Source organism: Diabrotica undecimpunctata, chromosome 5, assembly GCF_040954645.1.
Source record: "Diabrotica undecimpunctata isolate CICGRU chromosome 5, icDiaUnde3, whole genome shotgun sequence".
NCBI lineage: Eukaryota > Metazoa > Arthropoda > Insecta > Coleoptera > Chrysomelidae > Diabrotica > Diabrotica undecimpunctata.
In genome coordinates this window covers 135536405-135559606 of record NC_092807.1, presented here as the reverse complement: position 1 = coordinate 135559606, position 23202 = coordinate 135536405, and the positions used below count along the sequence as shown (strand labels likewise).

At 32.1% G+C, this 23202-nt stretch overlaps 1 protein-coding gene across 2 annotated transcripts in view; it reads left to right on the top strand.

Annotated features, from left to right (window-relative positions):
- The window catches only part of LOC140441829 (MFS-type transporter SLC18B1-like), a 118083-nt gene that overhangs the window by 42513 nt on the left and 52368 nt on the right, over positions 1–23202 (top strand). Inside the window, exon 1 of one of the 2 annotated variants that reach the window (XM_072532769.1) lies at positions 13913–14310. The exons of the other annotated variant lie outside the window; for it this stretch is intronic. Coding sequence (XP_072388870.1) covers positions 14189–14310 — 122 coding nt within the window. The 5' untranslated portion in view covers positions 13913–14188. Of the gene's footprint in view, positions 1–13912; positions 14311–23202 lie in introns of those variants that run through there. 2 annotated transcript variants of the gene reach the window in all.

Below are 23202 nucleotides of genomic sequence, written 5' to 3'. Positions count from 1 at the left end.
GTACTGGTAGCGTCTGAGATGTAAATGTTGAACAAGAGCGGCAAAAGAACCGACCCTTGGGGTAAGCCATACTGTAAACTTTTCATTCCATACAGTGTCCTAAGCGCAAATCGGGTCAATGAAAGCTACTACCGTTTTAATTTAGTTTCGGAAGCCATTTCGAATTAATGTTGTTAGAGAAAGGACTTGATCACTGCAAATCCTTCCTATAAATCCAGCTTGTACTATGGGAATCTTTCCGCTAACAGATTGTAAAAGCCTCGCGTAGATTATCCCCTCAAAAATCTTATTTCTTCACATGGGCCTATCGGTTACGGATGTTGGTCACTAAAATGGCTATTCTGACTTTGTTGACGGCTGCCCTGAAAAGTCCGGTAGTGGTTGAGTTAAACCATTTTCGCAGGTTATGCAGGCAGGATATTCTTCTTCGTCCTGGACCTCTTTTCCCATGCACTTTACATTGAAGTATGGTCCGAAGTAGGTTGTATCGTTGTATATTGCGCATTATATAGCCCAGGTATTCTAATTTGCGACGTTTTATGGTTATGACTAGTTCGCGCTCTTTACCTATTCTATGTAGTACTTCTTCGTTGGTAACTCTGTCTATCCAGGAAATCCTTAACATGCGTCTATATAACATACCACATCTCAAATGCTTCGAGTCTCTTCAGTGATGCTTCAGTTAAGGTCCATGACTCCACGCCATATAAAAGAACGGAGAATACGTAGCATTTTAGTAAACGAACTTTTATTTCCAATTTTAGATCGTGGCTGTTAAAGATTTTTTTCATTTTGACGAAAGCTGATCTTGCCTTCTCGATCCTTATCTTAATTTTCGTCGATTGGTCCCACTGTTCATTTAAGTTTGCACCGAGATAACAAAAGTTGGTGATTTGTGTTATAGGTTGTTGGTTAACTAGTAATTGACCAGGTGGTATCCTGTTTTTGCTTATAACCATGTATTTGGTTTTTTTGATGTTAAAATCAAACCCAAACCTGCTACTTACTTCTGCCACCCTGGAGACAAGTGTCTGCAGACCTTTAAGACTGTCTGCAAAAATGACAGTATCATTAGCGTATCTTATGTTGTTCAATCGTTCTCCGTTTATAAGTATTCCCTCGTCTATGTCCGTTAGCGCTAGGTTCATAATGTGTTCTGAATATGTATTGAACAATAATGGGGACAATATACATCCCTGTCGCACACTTCTTTTTATCTTAATGTTGTCTGTTAACTGATCCCCAACTCTAACAGCTCTAACAGCTTAAAAATCTTGTAGTAGACATTTAAAAGAGCGATTGATCTGTTACTGTCTGGTAGTAAGGGTCTTTGCCTGGTTTGTATATCGGGATGACTTTGCTTTGTTTAAATAGTTTAGGAAGTTTTGCGTCGTTATTATATGGTTGAAGAGATCTAGGAACCACTTTCGAGATTTTGGACCAGTGTGTTTTATGAGCTCGGGAAGTATTTTTTAACTCCTGGAGCTTTGCGACACTTAATGAAGTCTACTGCATGGTCTCTATTTGTTTCATGATTATCAGGCTTTGCTGATGTGAAATTTTGATCTGTTTGATAATATCGTACTTCCTTATTATGAACCTTTATATGGCTGGTTTGGAAAGATAAACAATGCGCTTTGCTATATGTTCTGAGTGTGGTGATGAAGAGTTAGTTGTCGGGATGCTAGGGCTTGTTTCCAGTTTTCTGAGAAGTTTTCAGGCAGTACTAGTACTAATTTGCCGTTAGTCGTGTTTATTTTTTTTTATATCTAAAAAAGTTTTCCTCTTATCCAAACAGGGTAGTCATTTGCATTTCGTAATAAATTTATAAACACGAATATTTATTAAGCATAAAAATATTTATTTTTTGTCCAAGGTTTATGAAGTTCTCCTTGCCCGACACAATATTTTATTAGAAGATTAAAACCTTCATGTAATACATTTTAAAAATTGTACGCACTTCTCTTAGTTACAGATTTATATTATGACTTAAAAATGTGTGAAATCCATCAACAACTTAAAATTCAATACATCAAAACTCTGTCCTAGAGGTCAGTATTCAACCTTCTTTTCTATTCCATGAACATTACTGTTAATTTCGAACTATAAATTTATTATGTATACAAATTATGAATGGATAAATAAATGGATAATAAATATTACAATAATAAATGAAATATTAGAAAATATAGAAAAACGAATTAGGACGTATGAGAACTACATATATTTTTTAGTAATCTAAAATATGAGCAATTTGACAATAAATTTCACATCTAAACATATCTATAAACATTTGTAATAGGTTTTTTTATTATTGAAATATAATGCTGTTAAATACTTTTCTATTAAACTAGCTCTGACTGTAAGTAAAATATATTGTTTCTGGCACTGAATGTTTCCTATCAAACTAAACCAATTTTATTTTGAAGCTACTTAACTGTGGCAGTTCTAAAATTGCCACAGTTTTAAATGCTAGGAAGTGAAGTAATGTGATACACTATATGTTTCTTAGTTACTTATACAGATAGCTCGATTGATTTTAAAAGAGTTTTGTTTAAAAGTTTTGTTGGACACGAATCCAGGCAGCAGAAATGAAATTTCTAATAATCGTCAAGGGATGTAGTACTACTCCCATATAGACAGAATAAGTGAGGACCATATATCAAAAATATTAATAAAATATCACCCACGAGGAAGATAGGATGCCACCGGAAAAGAAGGATTTTTGGATTTATACCTAATTAACTGTATAAAATTAGGAAAATATACAATAATTATTTTGCAAAACATTAGTTCATGTAAACAACATTTTTGTACATACAAAGAAATCAGCCAATATTAGCAGGAACTGTGGCAATATAAATTAAGCTACTAATAAATTAAACATCCCTCATGTGGTTTGCGCGCAGCTCACATCTTTTGCTATCCTGAGCATACTGTACTACAATGTGGATAGAATGAGTAAAGGCCAAAAATAGTGCATACCAAAAATACTAAAAATAGCGATTAAATACCACCCAATAGGTGTATATATATATATATATATATATATATATATATATATATATATATATATATATAGAGCTAAGATTAATACTACTATAAAAATTAATATTAAACTCACCAGCCTTCCGGGTTGAACCGCGTCGATATCCATTGGGCCGATCGTTCGACATCCTCTGTGATCTCTTCTTCAGGGCTTCCGAGGTCTCAGTCTCTCGAGCCCCTAGACACTACTACACTCACTTGTCACTGACTAGTGAGTGTAGTAGTGTCTGGGAGCTCGGGAGACTGAATACCCAATTAACCTCAACCCCCTTTTTCATCTACCAGATCAGCTGTTATTTTAGAGGATATATATATATATATATATGAATCATAAAGCAAACTGCTGCTACGTAAGAATCGTCTTCTTTGTGATTTAACTTTCCTTGCCTGTCGAGACCCTAAAGTCATTCATCCCAAATTTCTAAAACCTAAATACCCTATTTCTTCTTCTTCTATCTCCCAAATTCTTAGAAAGATGAGTCTTGCGCTTCTAGGTGAAACAATTCATTCCACTAGACAAAAACTAGATGTCACAAATATCACTATTTTTAATATCTGGTCATCTATTCATTCTTTCAATGTACATCCTATCTTATGGGACAGTTTCGACCGTATCAACACACAGACAGCCCCAAACACTTTCGAATCTAAGACTGAAACTTAGAAGTGCAAATTGGAAAAACAACAACGTTGGCACCCACTACAGTGGTTCATAAATTTTCTGATACTCGTATTTCGACCATTGCCACTCAAGCTTTAGCAAAAGGTTTCAATTACTATGTTACCCCAAGTCACATTCCAATTGAGACCATTATCTGTCAAACTGAAGAAGCCATCTCCAGTTTACCTTCCGAAGATACCTTATAAACTAAAAAACTCCTACTCCGAACATCAGCAAATTTGAGATGAAAGCCCTGGAAAAACTTCAGTCAAATTCAAATCTAGTCATTCTTCCCACCGATAAAGGCAATGCCAACGTCATCTTAAACACTTCTTATATTAACAAACTCTTAAATCTACGTAAGAAATATTTGCGCCAATCCCCGCGCGGAACACTACGTTGGTCCCCACGCTAACCTCCACCCAAGCCACGTCATCATCGACGGTATAAATGACTCTTCCTCTATTCCCAGCACCAGTAACGCATCTATTAGTGATCAGTATATTACGGCTTGGGAGACTGAGACCTCGTAAACCCAGAAGAAGACATCGAAGAGGATGTCGAAACTTCGGCGCAATGATAACCGACGCATTTCAACCCGGAAGACTGTTGAGTTTAATAATATTAATTCCTGTAATAGTATTAATCTTAGCTCTAGGTTTAATATATATATATATATATATATATATATATATATATATATATATATATATATATATATATATATATATATATATATATATGTATGTATATATATGGGCTTTTTAAACATAGTCCAAGAGCTTTACTTTTAATGGAACATCCTGTATATTTTTACATTTTCAAAAGCTCCTTGACAATCTGATCTTAATGAACTATACCATGTAGTATCTATTATTAATTTTACACGGTGAAATTTTGCGGTGTGGAAACCAGTTATGGAATAGTTTTTTTTGTCTATCTTTTATAATATTAGAAATCTGAGACACCTCAAATGGCGCTTTTTCAATATAAATTTCATTGTACAGGGTGATTCACTCAAGTTTAGCATAATAGTCCATCATTTTTATTTTTAACCTGTATATTTTTATGTTTTTAAAATGTTCTGAATAACCTGATCTTCACAAACTAGTTTCTTCTAGTAGTGATATTATTTCAACCGGACTACAAAAAGTTCATCTTATCGGTATTTTAAATGTTTGCCTCTTATCGGTAATAGACAAACAAGAAGTCATTAAAGTCGTTTGGTGATAAATAATGCTTTTATCATCATTTTACCAATACTGTTTTAATTAAATTGATAGAGAAAAATTCTATTTTTTTTTGGGTACTACAGACAAATTTGATACGAAAGAAATTTAAGATTTAATTTTAATAGAGTATTACCATTCGCTTATATGTATTTCATTCTTATGTAGTTTTTAAAGCGAACTTGCGGTAAGCTCTCTCAATGAAACAAAATCTTTCTGTCAATGAGCTATTATTTTTAAAACTAATGTGCAAAAGACGCTATGGCGACATCTTTAACATATCGACAAATTTAACACTTCGATTTACTGCTAAATTTTATTAAAATAGCAATAGGAAAACAGAAAAAAAACTATATTATTCTAAAAAAAAAACACATTCATCGACCTTAAACAGTAAAAACATCTTATAGCTAAACGTATAAAAATTAAAGTTAACTTTAAGTCAACTAACAATATGTTTAAAACACTACAATTGAGTTCTTTTTACATCCTTAGTTCAGCTATTTTGGACGTAGACATTATTTGTTCATGGCAACAAATCTTCCATCTTTTTTCTTTAGTGAAGTCGCAAGTTGTTTTCTGTATCCAGTAATTTAAAGAGCATTTGCACTTAGTCTGTTGTATATTAAGAACGAAATTACCAATGTTGAATTAAAAATTAGCACAAAAGTTAATTTCCTGTACCATTATTGCCTCGTCTTCTGAATAGCTGTTTAATTGACCTAACAAATTTATAAAACTTGTAGACTTTTTGTAACTAACTACAGTTGTTGATTTTACTGAAAACTTAATATATCTGAATTATGAATAACAAGAGTTTTAAAAGTATTTAAAATATACAGGGTGTCATATTAAAATATTTAAGTTGGGGGTATTTCCGGTGAAACCGGAACTAGAGTAGTAACAAAAATATAGCATCAGATGGGTTATGTGTCTTTGTAGTTGCCTGCAAAGTTACATTATTATCGTCTTTTTCCTGTCAAAGATATTTATATCTTTGACAAATATCCTTTATCCTGTATAAATATCCTTTACCCTTTAGTAACAAATAAACATATTTCAAATCCTTTCTGACATTAAGACATTGTGCACAATGATTCTTGGGCTATTTCAATTGTTGTTTAAATGCATCATGCATACTGTATTCTTGGGCAATTTTTGCTATCCTGTAAAACCCAAAATAAATGCGATTCTATCCACATACAAAATTATAGGAAATATGTTTATAAGACAAGCATATAAATCATTTTCAAATACAATAAAATTTACCAGGTTCAAATAAACCTGTTATTTGCATTAAATGGTATATTATAAAAACGTGATTATCTTATAAATGCTTAAAAATAGGTTAACTTTAGAAGTCATAGAAATATCCACACGTCACTAAATTTGTTGAATTTTTAATTAACTCAAATAGAAAATAATATCTAATCAAAAATACTTTAATATTGTTCTAAAACTATTACTCGGCTATTGTTGGTATATTCTTGTTGTTGACTTCTTCTTTTAGTATTGGCAACTAAAGCCGGCTACATACTGCTGATGGATTTGCATATTTCTTCGTTAAGTAAGATGACGGCTGCTTTGCTTTTTCCGTTTTTCATGTTTGCTGCTTTCATGATGATTGATGCATTTTTCCATTGTGGCCTGTGCTCGTTGTCTCAGTCATGTTCGTATATCTGGGATTTCTCGAAGTCTCTATTCTTGATGTATGTTTCATGCTCGTTTATCCTGATATTAAGTGGTCTTGCTGTTTCTCCCACGTAGAAATTGTTGCATTCACAAAGTATTTTATAGATGCAGTTTTTTTTATCTTTCTTGTGTGTTATTGGGTTTGGTTTTAAACAGGATGGACATCAGTGTGTTGGTTGTTTTGAATGTTGTTGTGATGTTGTACTTGTTTCCTATCCTCTTCAGTTTTTTTGATAGGCCCTTTACATATGGTATTGTTGTCTGACTTCCTTCTTGTGAGTGTTTCTGTATTATTGGTGGTGTTATATTGGTTTCTTTCTTAAATCTTGTGAAATTCCTTGTTTATAAACGACAGTGGCTAGTCATCTTTAGTCAGAACCTTTGTTAGCAGGTTTTTCTCTTCCTGAAATGCATTTTCATTAGAGCAGGAGCTTCGGGCTCTATCATATAGGGAATTGATGATTACTTTTTTGATGTTTACATTGTGGTTGGGTGATAATTTAACTATCTGTTGGTGTGGGTTGGTTTTTCTGTCACTTCACTACTTAACTACTTATTCCTAAATAACATTTCATCTAGAGGTTGCAAGCCACGTGAAACTTTAAGGATAATCCAAATAAAGCATCAGCAGATGTAAATTTGCCGTAACTACCGTTTAAATGCGTACGTAGAGAAATGTATGTTTGGTTGCTTATCGACTAATAATCCGTTAATCGGATCTCGAATCATTAATTTAAAAAGAGTCTTGATGCGCAGGGATCACTTAAAGCTCGGATTGGTCGAATTCTTTTAATAACCATGATTTAACTTTATCTGTATTATCTAACAAATATTTTTTCTTATTTCACAGAAACAAATTACATCAATTTATTACCTGCGATAATTAATTAATAAAATACAGATTAACTTAAATATAAAAAAATCTATAATATCTAGAAATATGTGGGTCGGCACTGCCGACCCTGGTCGCCTGCCACTGACTACAAAGATCAAATTTTTGAGTTAGGTATGGATTCGACATCTAAAAGCAAATATCTATCGATATTTTTATCAAAACGTGTGCTAAAGTTGATAAATACCATGCAAAATAAATACGAAAGTGGTCATGATTAAGAAAAAGTAAATATTTCCATAATCAAATTCGATTAATATCGATTAATTCCTGTTAATATCTTATGAGTGCTATCAGGATTCAGTTATAAGTTGATAAGTACACTTCGGGGATCACTGTAATATATTTTTAGTGTTTTGGCAATGTAGGCCCCCTGTTATCAAGTAGCTGAACCTATGTCATTAAGAAGAAATACATCACAACAGTATTTCGTTATTCTTCTTCTTCTCATGGTGCTATCTTTTGGGTTAATATTTGATGTAAGATAGAGATAGTGGACGAAGTTTTGTGGTTCACATAAAACAGAAAAATAACATGAGCGTTGAATGTTTTACAACTTAATTTTGATGATGATTATGATGATGATTTCATTTAGTGGGGGAAAGCATTGCTAGTTCTTAAAAAAAAAAGGGGGGGGGGAAATTCTAAGGGCAAACGAGAATAAACTGACAGGTATTTATTTCTGTACATTATTCTTCCTATTTGGAAGAATATATCCAAATGTTTCCTATTTTTCTTTTTTGGCATTTGAGATTTTAAGAGCTAGAGTTATTAGAATTTCTAAAATCTTGGAACGAGGCGATTTACCTAAGGAAAGACGAAGGGGAGATAAAATATCACATAAGTTAGCTTCAAGCAGAGAAGAAGTCCGGATTTTTTTTAAGGTACTGAAGGTCTTTATGGTCGAAATAAATCTAAACGCATTTATCTTAACTGTATCCTATCAATCAAAAAATTGTTTCGTCTATACCGCTCAGCTGCCAAAATTAAAATTGTCTCATTTTCAACATTTCAAAGAATTTTCGCAAAAGAGTTTAACAATGGGTTTAAATCTCCGCCAGCTAATTCTTCTTCTTCTTGATGTGCCTATCCCTTACGAATGTTGGCGATCATCATGACAATCTTTATCTTAACTGCGCGGAAAAGCTGCACAGATGTTGTATTGAACCAGATTCTGAGGTTATTTAACCAAGATGTTCTTCTTCTTCCAAATTTTTCGAAATATTTTTCCTTGCAGGATGGCTTGTAGGAGAGTATATCTGGATTCATTTCGCATAATATGTCCGAAGAATTGTAACTTTCGAGATTTGATGGTGGTCAGTACCTCTCGGTTCTTATTAATTATACTGAGGACCTCCTCATTTGTGACTCGGTCAGTCCACGGGATTTTAAGTATTCTCCGATATAGCCACATGTTAAATGCTTCCATTTTTCTCCACATATCTTCGTTCAAGGTCCACGATTCAACACCATAAAAAGGACAGAGAAGACATAGCTTCGCAGCATTCTTACTTTTGTATCAAGAGAGAGGTTGTGACTCTTGAAGAAGGCCCCCATCCGATTGAAGGTGGATATAGCTTTTCCGATGTGTACTCTAATCTCCTGGTTGTTGGTATATTCTTCATTTATTACGGTGTTGACGTAGTTGTATTGCGTCACTCTTTCTACAGGGGATTGGTTGACGAAGAGTTGATCTTCTGTTATCCTTTTCTTGCTTATTATCATAAGTTGTCCGCAAATACTATGGTGTTATCTGCATATCTGATGTTGTTTAGCCTATAACCATTTAGTAGAATACCTTGATTTAAGATTAGAGGAGACAAAATACAGTCTTGCCTTACTCCACGCATGCTTTTCACATAGTCAGTGTGTTCACCTTTAACTCTGAGATTGGCTGTCTGATTCCAGTAAAGATTTCTAATTCTTTTCAGATCTTGGTTTTATATTCCTGCTTCATTTAGTATTTGCATGATCTTGACGTGCTTTACCCGATCAAAAGATTTCTCGTAAGCAACCAGACATGCGTATACGTCGTATTTGACGTCTCTGCATCTCTGAAATAAGACTTGTACTGAGAACAAAGCCTCTCTATTACCAACAGCATTTATGAACTCGAACTGGTGGGGGGAAATTTGACTTTCACACAGCTTGTAGATTCTTCTATGAATTATCTTTAGGAACAATTTTAGGAGAGGCTTATAGTACGGTAATCTTCGCATTTTTTTTAGCCTTTGGTTTTTTTGGTGCAATAAACTCAGATTTCAGCCATTCTGTTGGTATTTGTCCAGAGTTGTATGTATTGTTGAATATCTTTGTGATTATTACTATTGATTCGTTGTACATTAGTTTGGGTAGTTCTGCTTGTATATTATCAGGGCCTGCCGCTTTGCCATCCTTTAACTGTGTTATTGCGGAATAAACTTCCTGCTGTAATATTCTTGGTCCATCATTTACCTCTTCTTCTAGCTCAAAGGTGTTATCTCTTTGGTCTTCAAATAGTTTTTCTAGATATTCTTTCCACGTTCTTATTTTACTCTGTTTTCCCAAGATGATGTTTCCGTCAGAATCAGTTATATTTCCTTTCTGGCTTCGTCTTAGTTCCCCTGTGAGTTATTTAACTTTCCCATGTATTGTGACTATCGTACTTTAACAGCAGAGTCTCAATTTCTTCGCATTTTTCCCGTATTTTATTATACTTATTAATATATTTATGGTTTTATATTTGTCTGTCATTTTGATAATATATCTGTCTTTAAGTGTTTATCCTTTACATTTTGCACTATTTCTGTAATATGCTTGATCCTTTGTTCTTCGTTCGATTCGTCTTTAATTGCAGTCACTTGCTCGTTTAACGTGAATTGGACTCTCATCCTCGTATCAAGATCTTTCAGCATACGTAGGTCGTATGATTGTGCTTTCCTTTTCTAAACTGTTTTGAGTTTGACTCGAAATACTCCCACCAGTGGAACGTGATCTGTCTTCAAGTCTGCTCCACGATAAGTCTTAACAGATGTTAAGCTATTTCGGAATCTTTTATTTACTAAAGTGTAGTATATTTGATTCCTAATAATTCTCCCGGGTCTGTCTTGAGGGGATTTCCACGTATACAGCTTGCGCCAGGTGATATATACAGCTTATGTGAAAGACTTAAGAATACTCTTAAAATGGAAACAAATTCTGCTAAAAAATAACTCTGCATACTGAGAAAAGAATTCATAAACTGCGAACTAACCAGTTACACCAGTTACCAGCTAACTACAAGTTAATGAAGGAAAAGCAACTACAAAAAGTCCAACCCTTGCCCAAAACAGCTGTTTCGGATGCTTTCTATTTAAGGAAAATGAGTTATTATAACTTTGGAATTATACCAGTACTCCCAGGTGTCGCAAACTTTATTTCATGGACACAAGATCAAGCCGGAAGAGGCTGCGTAGAAGTAGCATCTGCACTTTTACATTTCCTAAACTCTCTGGAAATTTTATCGGAAATAAATGCTTTTACTGTATTTTGTCATGGATGTGGTAGACAAAATAAAAACAACCATGATATCCATACGCTAATGTTTTGGTTAGCCAATACTGCCACATCTATAACTATGGTTAAAATAGTATTTCCTCTAAGAAGACATAGCTTTCTTCCAGCCGACAACGCATTTGAAAGGGTCGAAAAGTTATTGAGGAAAGAGCCATTTATCAAGACAAAAGAACAATACCATAAAATTTATAAATAAATGGGGAAAATCTATGTTTTGGAAAAATATTGGAAGCTTATTTATATGAAAAGTCTAAAAATCCATTAAAAAATGAAATTAAGATACTGGTACGAGGAATACATCTTGACATAGAAGAATCAGAATTTGTGCAAGAGAGGAACAAAGGTATTTAAAAAGGAAAAGACAGTTAAGATTTTATTTCACGTATAGGGAGCTTGCGCATCCGTTTATACGTATTTCAGCCCAATAGGCATCATCAGAACGGCTTTCGCAAACGCTCTGAACGTAAAATAAATCTTTTCTGTCTTAGGAAGCAACTCTAACATGGCTTCGTACAGACGCAATGTAGCGACATCTAATAATAAAATCGTAGACTAATTTTCGAAACCAAATTCAAGAATTCCGCTTTAATCTGTGCCTTCTAAGAATTGCAAGGTAAAACAGACGTTGATAAAGATGTTAAGAGAGACATGGAGAATCTAAAAATTGCATTCCACAACATATCTCCTCAACTAAGCAAAATTCTTAGCGAATTGGTTTCTCGTACAGAGTATATCGAAATAAAAAGGAAAAGACAGTTAAGATTTTATTTCACGTATAGGGAGCTTGCTCATCCGTTTATATGTATTTCAGCCCAATAGGCATCATCAGAACGGCTTTCGCAAACGCTCTGAATGTGAAATAAATCTTTTCTGTCTTAGGAAGCAACTCTAACATGGCTTCGTATAGACGCAATGTAGCGACATCTAATAATAAAATCGTAGACTAATTTTCGAAACCAAATTCAAGAATTCCGCTTTAATCTGTGCCTTCTAAGAATTGCAAGGCAAAACAGACGTTGATAAAGATGTTAAGAGAGACATGGGGAATCTAAAAATTGCATCCCACAACATATCTCCTCAACTAAGCAAAATTCTAAAAAAAAGGTATTTAACTTAATTCTTTCAGAATTAAAAATTGCTCGCCTATTACCCTTTAAAAAAACTGAGAACATGTTATCCTTATTAAAGACCGAATATGGCGAAAATTGGGATACAGATACTGATTTAGCATAGTACAAAAATTTGTTCAAAAAACCCCAAGATGCAAACTGTCATGAAAACTATAAATGGATACTTGAAGAAACTTGTTAATATCTTGACGAAGATCCAGGTTTTCACCTTTAGTTGCATGTTTTTTTTTTGTAATACTTTTTGATTTTTCTAATTCTTTAAGAGAAATTTGTTGTTAACGATCATATTCATGAAAATAAAATAAAATCAATCAAAACTCAATATTTACGTTAACATATTCAAACAAACTTAATAAGCCAATAATATTCAAGCAACAGTTGTTAATTGCAAAAATTAATATATTTTTTTAGGGCTGTTATAGCATTTAATTTACCGCTAATTATTATATGAGCTAAGTAAAGTAATGAACATTTTAAAGGTATTTATCCGCATAAAAAATTCAGTTTCCTCAAAGAGACAATAACAAAAGAACTAGTTTCGCAAAATTGGTTAAATTGGACTTACCAACTTTTGCGTGAATGCTCTTCAAGTAACTATTCAGAAAAGACAGTCGTGTTTGCACATAGTATGGAAGGACTACAAACAATATTAGATAAGCAGAGGACGCGATAGGACAAACTGAAAAAGAAAATATGTAAATAAAAACATATGGTGGGCACAAGAAATCGCAAACAAAGTCAAAATAAAAAGGAAGTATACAAAAAAAGGAAAGGTTAGGAACTAAAGGAAAGGAACTTCGCTAATAAAATAGTTTTAAAAATAGATAAAATTCGAATTAAATAAGAAAGAAGTATTCGACAAAAAGTTTATAAACATACACTTAGGGGGAACAAGCTGCACGGAAAAGACACCACGAGAAGAGAGGAAGAACGTTCTGCAAAACAGTAAATCATCTGCCAATTATAATAATTATCTCAGGTGAACTATTGTTTTAGCTTCTGAGTACTAACTAAGTAGACCCAGAAAATAGTCCCAAACAGGATACAAAAATAACGTTTGAATCATTATAAAAAAAGCGTTAGTTCAGGGCAAGTATTTTTGTTTTTAATATTTTTATTTTAATTAATTTAACTCTTGTTTGATCTTTAGTTTCTCGTAAATTGAATGTTTAGATTGGTAGCATTGCATGCCATATGTTAACATTACGAAATTATTTGCCCCCTCATACCATCCCGAGGTATTGCCCACTGAGATCCAATGTTGTTTCAATTTAGTTTTAGAGTTGTGTTGTCTTTTTCACAAGTTTTTTTTCAACTTCAAACGGATGGGCAGACAACGCAAGGTATTATGTTTGGTGATATAGTACTTCCATCTTACTAAGAGACTCAATATTCAGCTCAACTAATATTTGAGGAATTAATGAGTCTCTGAGAAAAATGGTAGTATTCTATACAGGATTTTTTTGAGCCTTGACTAAGCACTTCAATTAAACTTAATAACTTTTATAAAAAGAAAGAAATCTGATATATTAAATTTGTAAAATTATATTACGCAAAATTTTCATGCTAGTACACAGATGAATGATACCGCTAATTTTAATTTACGTTTATCGGTTCATAATGGGCATAGTCTACATAAATACTCAAGCGACCAAACTGATTGTACTATAAAGATTGTAGTATTCAGCAAGCGCTTCATAAATTCCCACCATCAAGCCCAATGAATAAATTGCCGAAAAGATGAGCTTTTATAGGCTTATTAACGCTCAAGAAGCTACAATTCCTATCACATCGTTACAGTTCATTCATTCAAACGTTCGAGTTCGACGCGTTCACTTGAACTACCAACTAGTAAATGTATCGACGCTAGTAGGATATTTAGGAAGAAGTAAAGATTTCTAAAAATGTCAAATGCTGTGATTATTGCTGTTTATATTTTAAATACCACAAAAACTAATAAATTTTAATTCTTATCGTGTATGTTGTTCGGTTTGTTTTCGTCATGGAGCCCGATGAGAACAAAAATATACCTAGTGTCTCCCAAGTGGTAGATGAAAATGCAAGAGCTAGTGATGTTACCACTGCTAAAGTTGAAGACGAAAAACAAGCCAACAAACAAGAAATGTAAGTTTAAAAAAAATAATTCTGAATAAAAAAGTATGTATCAATCATATTATCAGCTATATGTTTTACTTGGTAGACAATTTTAAACACTACTCATCAACTGATTGATAAAAGAGGTCGGAGGTCATTTCAAATCAGATGTTTCTGTGTTAAATGATTGAAGAACGTATTTTTAGACAAAAATATTCTAATGTTTTGTCATTATTAAGCTATTGTGTTAAGTTCCTATATATATATATATATATATATATATATATATATATATATATATATATATATATATATATATATTGATTTATAGTATCAGCAATCGGTCAGGAAATAAAACTCTATTTGTTCAGTCTCAATATTTCGTCACGATTTTGTGACTTCTTCAGAAGAAAACTGTAAATTTATTAGAATAATTAATGACTATGTAAACAAAATGAATATTTTAATACTTACAACTATAAGAATGAAAATTTAAATTTTTTTGGCATATCTAAATAAATGACATATTTGTTTCATTTTATTTAGGAGTTATGGTAACCGCAATATTTTATAGAGTGAATTCCCGTTGTACAATTTTCAGCGAGTAGGTTAAAATAAACAATTACTATGACAGTATTATTCATTTTATAAAGTGGAAAGATGGAATTAATAGAATTGAGAAAGAATCAGGAACACGATAAATTGATCTATAAAATGTAATTGATGGTACGTAAATAATGATATTTAGGAATGTAATAAAATTATAAGTACAGTTACTAGAGAATTACTAAGTTTGTGTTTAAAGGTTAAGATCTATCATATTATATATTGTTTAGTATGTTGCAGTAGATATTACTTAAATGATTGGTGTCTGTCTTATAATTGATAGATTCAGGAGTTTTATTAATGTGTACCATTTCAAGGAAAAGCCGATTTTTATAATTATCAACTTGTTCCAAGATTTTTACATTATTAAAGTCAAAGTTATGTCCTGTCTTCAAGTGGTGGTCCACTAAGGCACAAGAGTTTTTTGTATGTTACAGTCACTTTTGTGTTGAGTGACACGTTTTTTAAGCCACTGTTGACTTTGACCAATATAACAACTTAAAAAAAACTCAAAGTCAACAGTGGCTTAAAAAACGTGTCACTCAACACAAAAGTGACTGTAACATACAAAAAAACTCTTGTGCCTTAGTGGACCACCACTTGAAGACAGGACATAACTTTGACTTCAATAATGTAAAAATCTTGGAACAAGTTGATAATTATAAAAATCGGCTTTTCCTTGAAATGGTACACATTAATAAAACTCCTGAATCTATCAATTATAAGACAGACACCAATCATTTAAGTAATATTTACTGCAACATACTAAACAATATATAATATGATAGATCTTAACCTTTAAACACAAACTTAGTAATTCTCTAGTAACTGTACCTATAATTTTATTACATTCCTAAATATCATTATTGCAGTAACTGCCTACATACCATCAATTACATTTTATAGATCAATTTATCGTGTTCCTGATTCTTTCTCAATTCTATTAATTCCATCTTTCCACTTTATAAAATGAATAATACTGTCATAGTAATTGTTTATTTTAACCTACTCGCTGAAAATTGTACAACGGGAATTCACTCTATAAAATATTGCGGTTACCATAACTCCTAAATAAAATCAAACAAATATGTCATTTATTTAGATATGCCAAAAAAATTTAAATTTTCATTCTTATAGTTGTAAGTATTAAAATATTCATTTTGTTTACATTTAATCATTAATTATTCTAATAAATTTACAGTTTTCTCCTGAAGAAGTCACAAAATCGTGACGAAATATTGAGACTGAACAAATAGAGTTTTATGTCCTGACCGATTGCTGATACTATAAATTAATATTTAAAACAGTACGGTCGAAAAAATAATTTGAAATATATATATATATATATATATATATATATATATATATATATATATATATATATATATATATATATATATTTATCTTCTCTTCTTCTTTATAAACAATTCTGCTTGTTCATTGGCGGATTAATACCTCTATGGAAGGTTGTCACTCCATCTTTTGCGCGGTCATCCTATACTTCTTCTGCAGATTCCATTCTTTTTTCAATTTTGTGTCTATTCATTTATACACTGTACATTACATTTTCTTCTAATGTCTTCACTTCTATTCGATCCCTCAGCGTATTTCCTATAATTCTAAACAGTACTCTCATCTCTGCCGTTTCCAGTAGCCTTTGCGTTGTGGCTGTATCGGATCTTATTTCTGAGGCATATGTTATTATTAGTCTTATACTGGCTTAATAAATTCTTGACTTCATCTCAGTGTTAATATGTCTGTTTCGCCATATAGTGTTATTAAGGCATCCTGCCAGTCTATTTGCTTTTTGTACTTGATCTCTCACTTCTTTGTCCAGATCTCCATAGCTAGACAGTGTAATTCCCAGGTATTTTATTTCCATTACTTGTTCAATACTGATGCCATAAATTTCTATTTTACATCTTGTTAGTTCTTTGCTGACTAAGTACTATTGTTTTAGGTTTCTGAGATAAGATTGTCATATTAAATTCTTTTGCTCTTATGTTAAATCTGTGGACCAGTCTTTGCAGACTATCTTCATCTTGGGCTATCAATATTGCGTCTTCTGCGTAACAGGGTATTTTTATTTCTTTGTTTGTCATTCTGTATCCTTTTCCTTTGTTAACGCTTTTGATGATATTATTCACGATTAAATTGAAGAGGATGGGGCTCAATGAATCCTCTTGTCTTATTTTGATACCTATTTCTATGGGTTCTGTAAGTTGTCTATCTATTCTAACTTCCAATTTGTTGTTTTGGTAGATGTTTTCGATAGTTTTTATAATGTTAAGAGGAACTTCTCTATTATACAGAAGACGGGTTACATCTTTGAGTCTTTCTCTGTCAAACGCATTCTTAAGGTCAATCAGACACAGAAATGTTGTTCTATTATACTCTAGTAATCTGTTAGTAATTTTGCTTTATAACGAATATTGCATCTGTACACGATCTTCCACTACAAAAACCCTGTTGTTCATCTGATAAACTTATCCTCTGAGTTGCACTTTTGTAAATTTTAGTTGTAAGTTTTAGGGTAGTATTTAATAAGTATATACCTTTGTAGTTTTCTGGCTGTTTTTTATCTCCTTTTTTGAACAGTAGAATTACTTCACTCGTTCTTCATTCTTCCTTTATTCTCTCTGCTCTTCCCCTCCATTCTTCTCTATTTTAGTGTGTTTTATAATTTTATTAATTAATGTTGTTAATTGTTCTATTATTGCTGCTCCACAATATTTCAGTAATTCGTTTAGTATCTCGTCTCTACCTGCTGCTTTTCTGTTCTTCAGCTTTTTAAGTATTTTCCGAGCTTCCTGTACATTTATATTGTTCTTCATTTGTGGTAATTTCTGGTGTTTCCGGTTCTACCGTCGTTTGTTCTTCCTCTGTATAAAGCTTTGTTAGGTAGTCAATTGACATATCCTTTTCTATGTGTTTTGGTTCTATTAGTTCCTTTACCTCAGTTCTTTGACCTCTTATGAAGTGCCATATTTTCTTTTGCAGACCGTAAAAATCATGTTCCATTTCTTTTAAAAAGCGTTCCCAGTAATCATTTTTCTTACAAGTGCATGTGTTTCGTTTCTAATTGCCTTGTAATTATAGTATGCCTCTTGTGTTTTGGTTGACATGTATTTCAGGTAAGCTTTTTTCTTTTCTTTACATTTTTCCTTCGCTTCTTTACAAAACCATGGAGTTCTTTGCCTTGGGATTTATTTTTATTTATATTTTTTTCACCAAGAACTTCCTTGGCCGAGGCTCAGATATTAGACTTAATTTTTGCCCAGCTTTCTTCGACTTAATCACTTTCTGTGATATATGAGTTTGAGCTTTTTTCGGTCATTATTTTTTGAATTAGGTATCTTGTGGAGTCATCCTGTAAGCTTTCGACTTTTATCTTTTGTGCTGTATTCTGGTGTTTTGATATCACACATATGTGTTTTCATTCGGATTTTGCAAAATACCAAATTATGGTCGCTTCCTATTTCTGCTGATGTTAATGCGCTTAAATCCAAGATGTTAGAGCGGTGTCTTTCTATTCGACAGAATATAGTCTACCATAAATCTTTGTCCTCTACTACTTTCAAAAGTGTATTTGTATTGTTATTTGTGAGGGAAAAATGTATTAATAATACGTATTTCGTTTATGCTGCAGAGGTCCGTCTGAAGGTCTCCATTTACATTTCTTATATTTTCATTATATCGCTGTTTTATTCCTGGAACTATATCATTGCCAACATAGGCGTTAAAATTACCCATAATGATATAAAAAAATATCATGAGAATATTTTTTCAATACTTCAATAGAACTCAAGTTTTTCGCCTATCTAATGATACTTTCCGGTAAATAACCCTATTACAAGAATCGTGTATTGAATTCTTTTTCTTTCTTTGTTTTTTCATTTTTTTAGTTCATCAGATTATTACTACAGTAAATAACTGTTTTGAAGTGTAATTTTCCTCATCACGACGAATTTGCTTGAAAATTTGGTTCTTCTTACCCTCTACTTCACTTTTGAACTCAAGCTCAGGGTTGCTGTCACTCGGTTGAAAGCCACCCCTTCTCGTGGGTGAAAGAACATACGTTCGGAATAAGTCCGGAAATAGATAAGTTATCTAATTCTAAGCAACTTTTATTTTATAGAGTTTGTTCACTAAGTTAATACTTTTTGACTTATTTGTAAGTGAAAATGTTCATTTTTCAAAATCAAAACCACCTTTTTAAAAACCGTGGTTTTAAGCAAACATTAAGTATTTATCGAAAAAAATGCCCTTAGTCAAAATTTAGCTTATAAAAAAAACAAAAAAAAATGGTGTACCTACTTATGAAATCTGTGTAGCCTTAGAAGCAGAGTTGTAGCTCATGAAAAGTAGATTCTTGTCAAATTCCAAATCGAATATTTAAACGTGAAATAACCAAAAAATGAGACACTTTTCGGGGAAAACTCGTCAAAAATTTTTGAAAATGTTTAAAAAAATCTTTAATCTCTTTTTAGCTACTAGCATCCAAACTAAGTGAGTTACGCTCAAAATAAAATTGGTCCCTTTTTTTTTTGGTAAAAACATTGTGAAAATCACCTCCAAGGTGATTAGCCCCCCAAATATAATTAATCAAATTAATAAAGTTAATTAAAGTTACAATTTTGTTTTTGAAAATTTTTTAAAATTTTGAAAAAAATAACTACTTGAAGAATAAAAATCTTGAAGAGTAAAAAATATAGGGTTGCTTTTCTAAATGTTTTATTTTTTTGGTTTTTCTGTAAAAGAAAATTTGGTTAAGATATATCTGTTCAAAATTTGCACATAAATTTTGCATTTTGTAAATTGACTATAAAATTAAATTGATCAGTCGAATTGGAAGCTGACGTTAGTTAAAGACAGAAATTAAAAATGTGATCATAAGAGAAAGTAAGTAAATTAATATTTAAATATAATATTATAATATTTAAATTTTAAATACTAATTACTAAATATTTAAATATAATATTATTTAAATTTACAACAGAAACAGCCTCTTCCTCCTCAGTTCATGCTTGCGTAGGATATCGTGACCCCATTATATTTGATTGACTGTAATTGGCCATTCTACTCTATTTTGAGCTTTGTGAGATACTTCTGAAAGGAAGATTCTTGTAAACTTTTAAAGTCCATCGTGAAGAAATCTGCCTCTTGATCTTTTATCTTCGGCTTTATCTTCGACGATCAGCTACACACATCAAAAATGTCTAAGGAAAACTTGTTCTCTACACACCAATGTATGCCATGTAAATTAATCTGTCAATTTCACTGTTTTATTAAAGGCAATAGTGACAACGCCTCAAATTCCTACGATTTATCGCTTCAAATGCAAATGGGCTGGAATAATTTTTCATCATCTGTTCCCGTTTTTGTAGAAGGAACTTTGAATTACCATTTTCTACTGCTACAGGTCCTGATTTGCGTTACTTGCAGGATAATGCAAGGCCTCATACTGCAGCAACAGTAAGAGATTGGTTTCATATTGACGATATTACACTCTTACCGTGGCCAGGACAATCACCAGATTTTAGTCCTATCGACCATATATGGGATATGCTTCAGAGACAGATTGCTCTTGATCTGCACATTGTTTATACTAGACAAGCTCTTCAAGATCTTCTTAACCAATAATGGATCGTATTGCCGCAAAACTTTTTTAGATGTAATTGTGAACTTTCAGTCTCGAATAACTCCAAAAATATTGACTTTATTGCCATAGCCTATGGTATGTGTTAAATACTCGATAAAGAGCTATTATTTTATTAGTATAATGATTTTACTAGTATTATAGGTACATTTCAATAGTTTTTTTTAGTTTTGTTTTTTTTTTGGTTTTGGTTTCTTGGACTTTTCTTAAAATATTGCTAACTGGTTTAATTATTAGATACTAGTAGTAAATTTGTTTTCATTAACTTTTGCCAATCTTGTAATTCAACACAATTATTTATATACGTATTGAATGGAAGTCATGGATGTCAAGGCTAAACATATACGATGTCATATCTTGAAATTTTTCCTGGAAGTATTATTTCATTTAATAGAGTAAAATAATACTACACACAAATACGTAATTTCAGTACCTACATTTTATATCAAAACTTCAGAATACATCATAAAATGTTGCTCCAATTCTGCTTAAAAGTCCTGGTGAAAAAATAAAGCAATTTCTGATTTATTATATTTTCACGACAGTTGTTTCGGGGTTTATGCTAAGTTAAGTTTTTAAACTAACTTGTCAAGTTAAGTAAGATTTTTAATAATTCATTGTATATATATATATATATATATATATATATATATATACAGTACTAGCCAAAAGTTCCCTCCACGCTCGTTTTTTTTTGAACGGTTATACTTATCACAGTTAAATTTTGAGGCAGAAAATTAACCGACGAAGGCATCTCAATTAGTCATAAAAGGTGACGTACTATGACGTCACAAAGACACTGTGGCCCAATATTTTAAATGGGACCTTTTGACAAGTGATATCTCGTATAAATTAATTAATACTGATTTAAGAACAAGTTCTTATACTAAGTGATTAAAATAATGCTGCATCTATTTTCTGACAGTAATGCCTTCTATTGCTAAACTGTTTTTCAACAATTCGTTGTTTTAAAATATCAATACAGTCGGATGGTGTAGCGTAAACGTTAGATTTCAAGTACTCCTACAGAAAAAATCTAATGGTATGAAGTCCGTTGACCGAGCTGGCCATTCTATCGAACTTTGTCGTCAAATCAATCTACCATCTAACATTCCTCATCTAGGTAACGTCTTACTGCACCATAATAGTGTCCAGGAGCACCATCTTGTTGAAACGTTATTTCCTAGTTGCCGAATAAATCTGGATTATCTTTCAGAATTTCAAGAATGATCGGCTTGATTGTGTTTTGTAATATCTCCACATACATTTCGCCAGTTAAGTTAGCATTGGGAAAAACAGTCTCCCAAAATTTACTTTCTCTGGAAATTAAGTATGTTTTTTCACGAAAGACATGAGGATTTATGTTACTCCAATACCTCAAATTGTGTGTGTTAACATTTCCATTGATGGAAAAAATTACTTTCGTCTCTAAAACAAATTGTTTTTAAGTAATCTGGTGGCTGGTTAATTTAATTAGACGTATTTTCACCGAATTCTAGCATTTGGTCGGGGTCATTGTCTAAAAGATGGTGCATAATTTTTAATTTGTATGGATGAAATTTATTTTTAGCCAACACTGGGTTTACTGTCCTTTGACTGATTACACAGATATATGCAACTTCGGCTGTAGTAAAAGTAGAAAAAGTAGGACAATTATTCAACGTGAAGAAGAAGAAAATAGGATAGTTGACTACGTCATCCGAGTTTATAACTGTGTCAATAGATTGAAAATTCTGAATTATCGTATTAAGATCATCGTCGACTGTGTTGTTCTCCTTAGGCATTTCTTCTCTTAGGAGTAAGCTGTTATCTGATTTATTAACCCGTTACTTTCAGATTAACTGCTTATGTTTCCTAAAAGAACAAAAAAAGAATGATTAATCTTACTAGCATATTTCTTTTGGTGCCTCCCGTAGACAATACTTCTTTCAGTTGGTTGATCCTTTTTATGAATTTGGCCATCATAATTTGGCCATGATCATTGGTGTAATTTTTTTATTTATTTAATACACGAGATATCCCCATTAACAGTTTAAATTACATATACAATATACAATATCACAGTTAGGATTCAAAACTCAAAACTCAAGAACTCAAAACAGTATACATCTCACAAAGCAAGAGATCTTTTTAACTGAGTTAAAGTTATATTGAAAATATCAAAATTGGGAACATTTCATAGCCCCATGTATCTATCCAATGGGTTGTGAATACCATAGGTTGTTCTATGGAAAGAAATATTGAAAACATTGTGGTAAAGGAGGAGAGCTTGGTGGGAAACATTAAAGTTAATCTGGCTTATCAGGTTTGGATAATTAATAAATCCATGTATGATCTTATATATATATATATATATAAATATAGCTCCTGATATATCATGACAGTTTTTGAGTGCGGGTAAAGATAATTGTTATTCGATAGAGGAATAATCATGATTTTCAGTAGTAGTGTGAACATGGTAAGCACAATATCTCAAAAAGTGATTTGTCAATACTAAGAATGTTTTTTTTTTGTTTTATTCTTTTTATTTCAAATTTTCATGTTTTTCAATCCAATCATACAAATCATTGATCCAGAATGAAGTACCATTACCATTATACTGGCAATATCCTTAAATTATGCCGGGTAGTATATTAAAAATTTGCAACTATTAATTA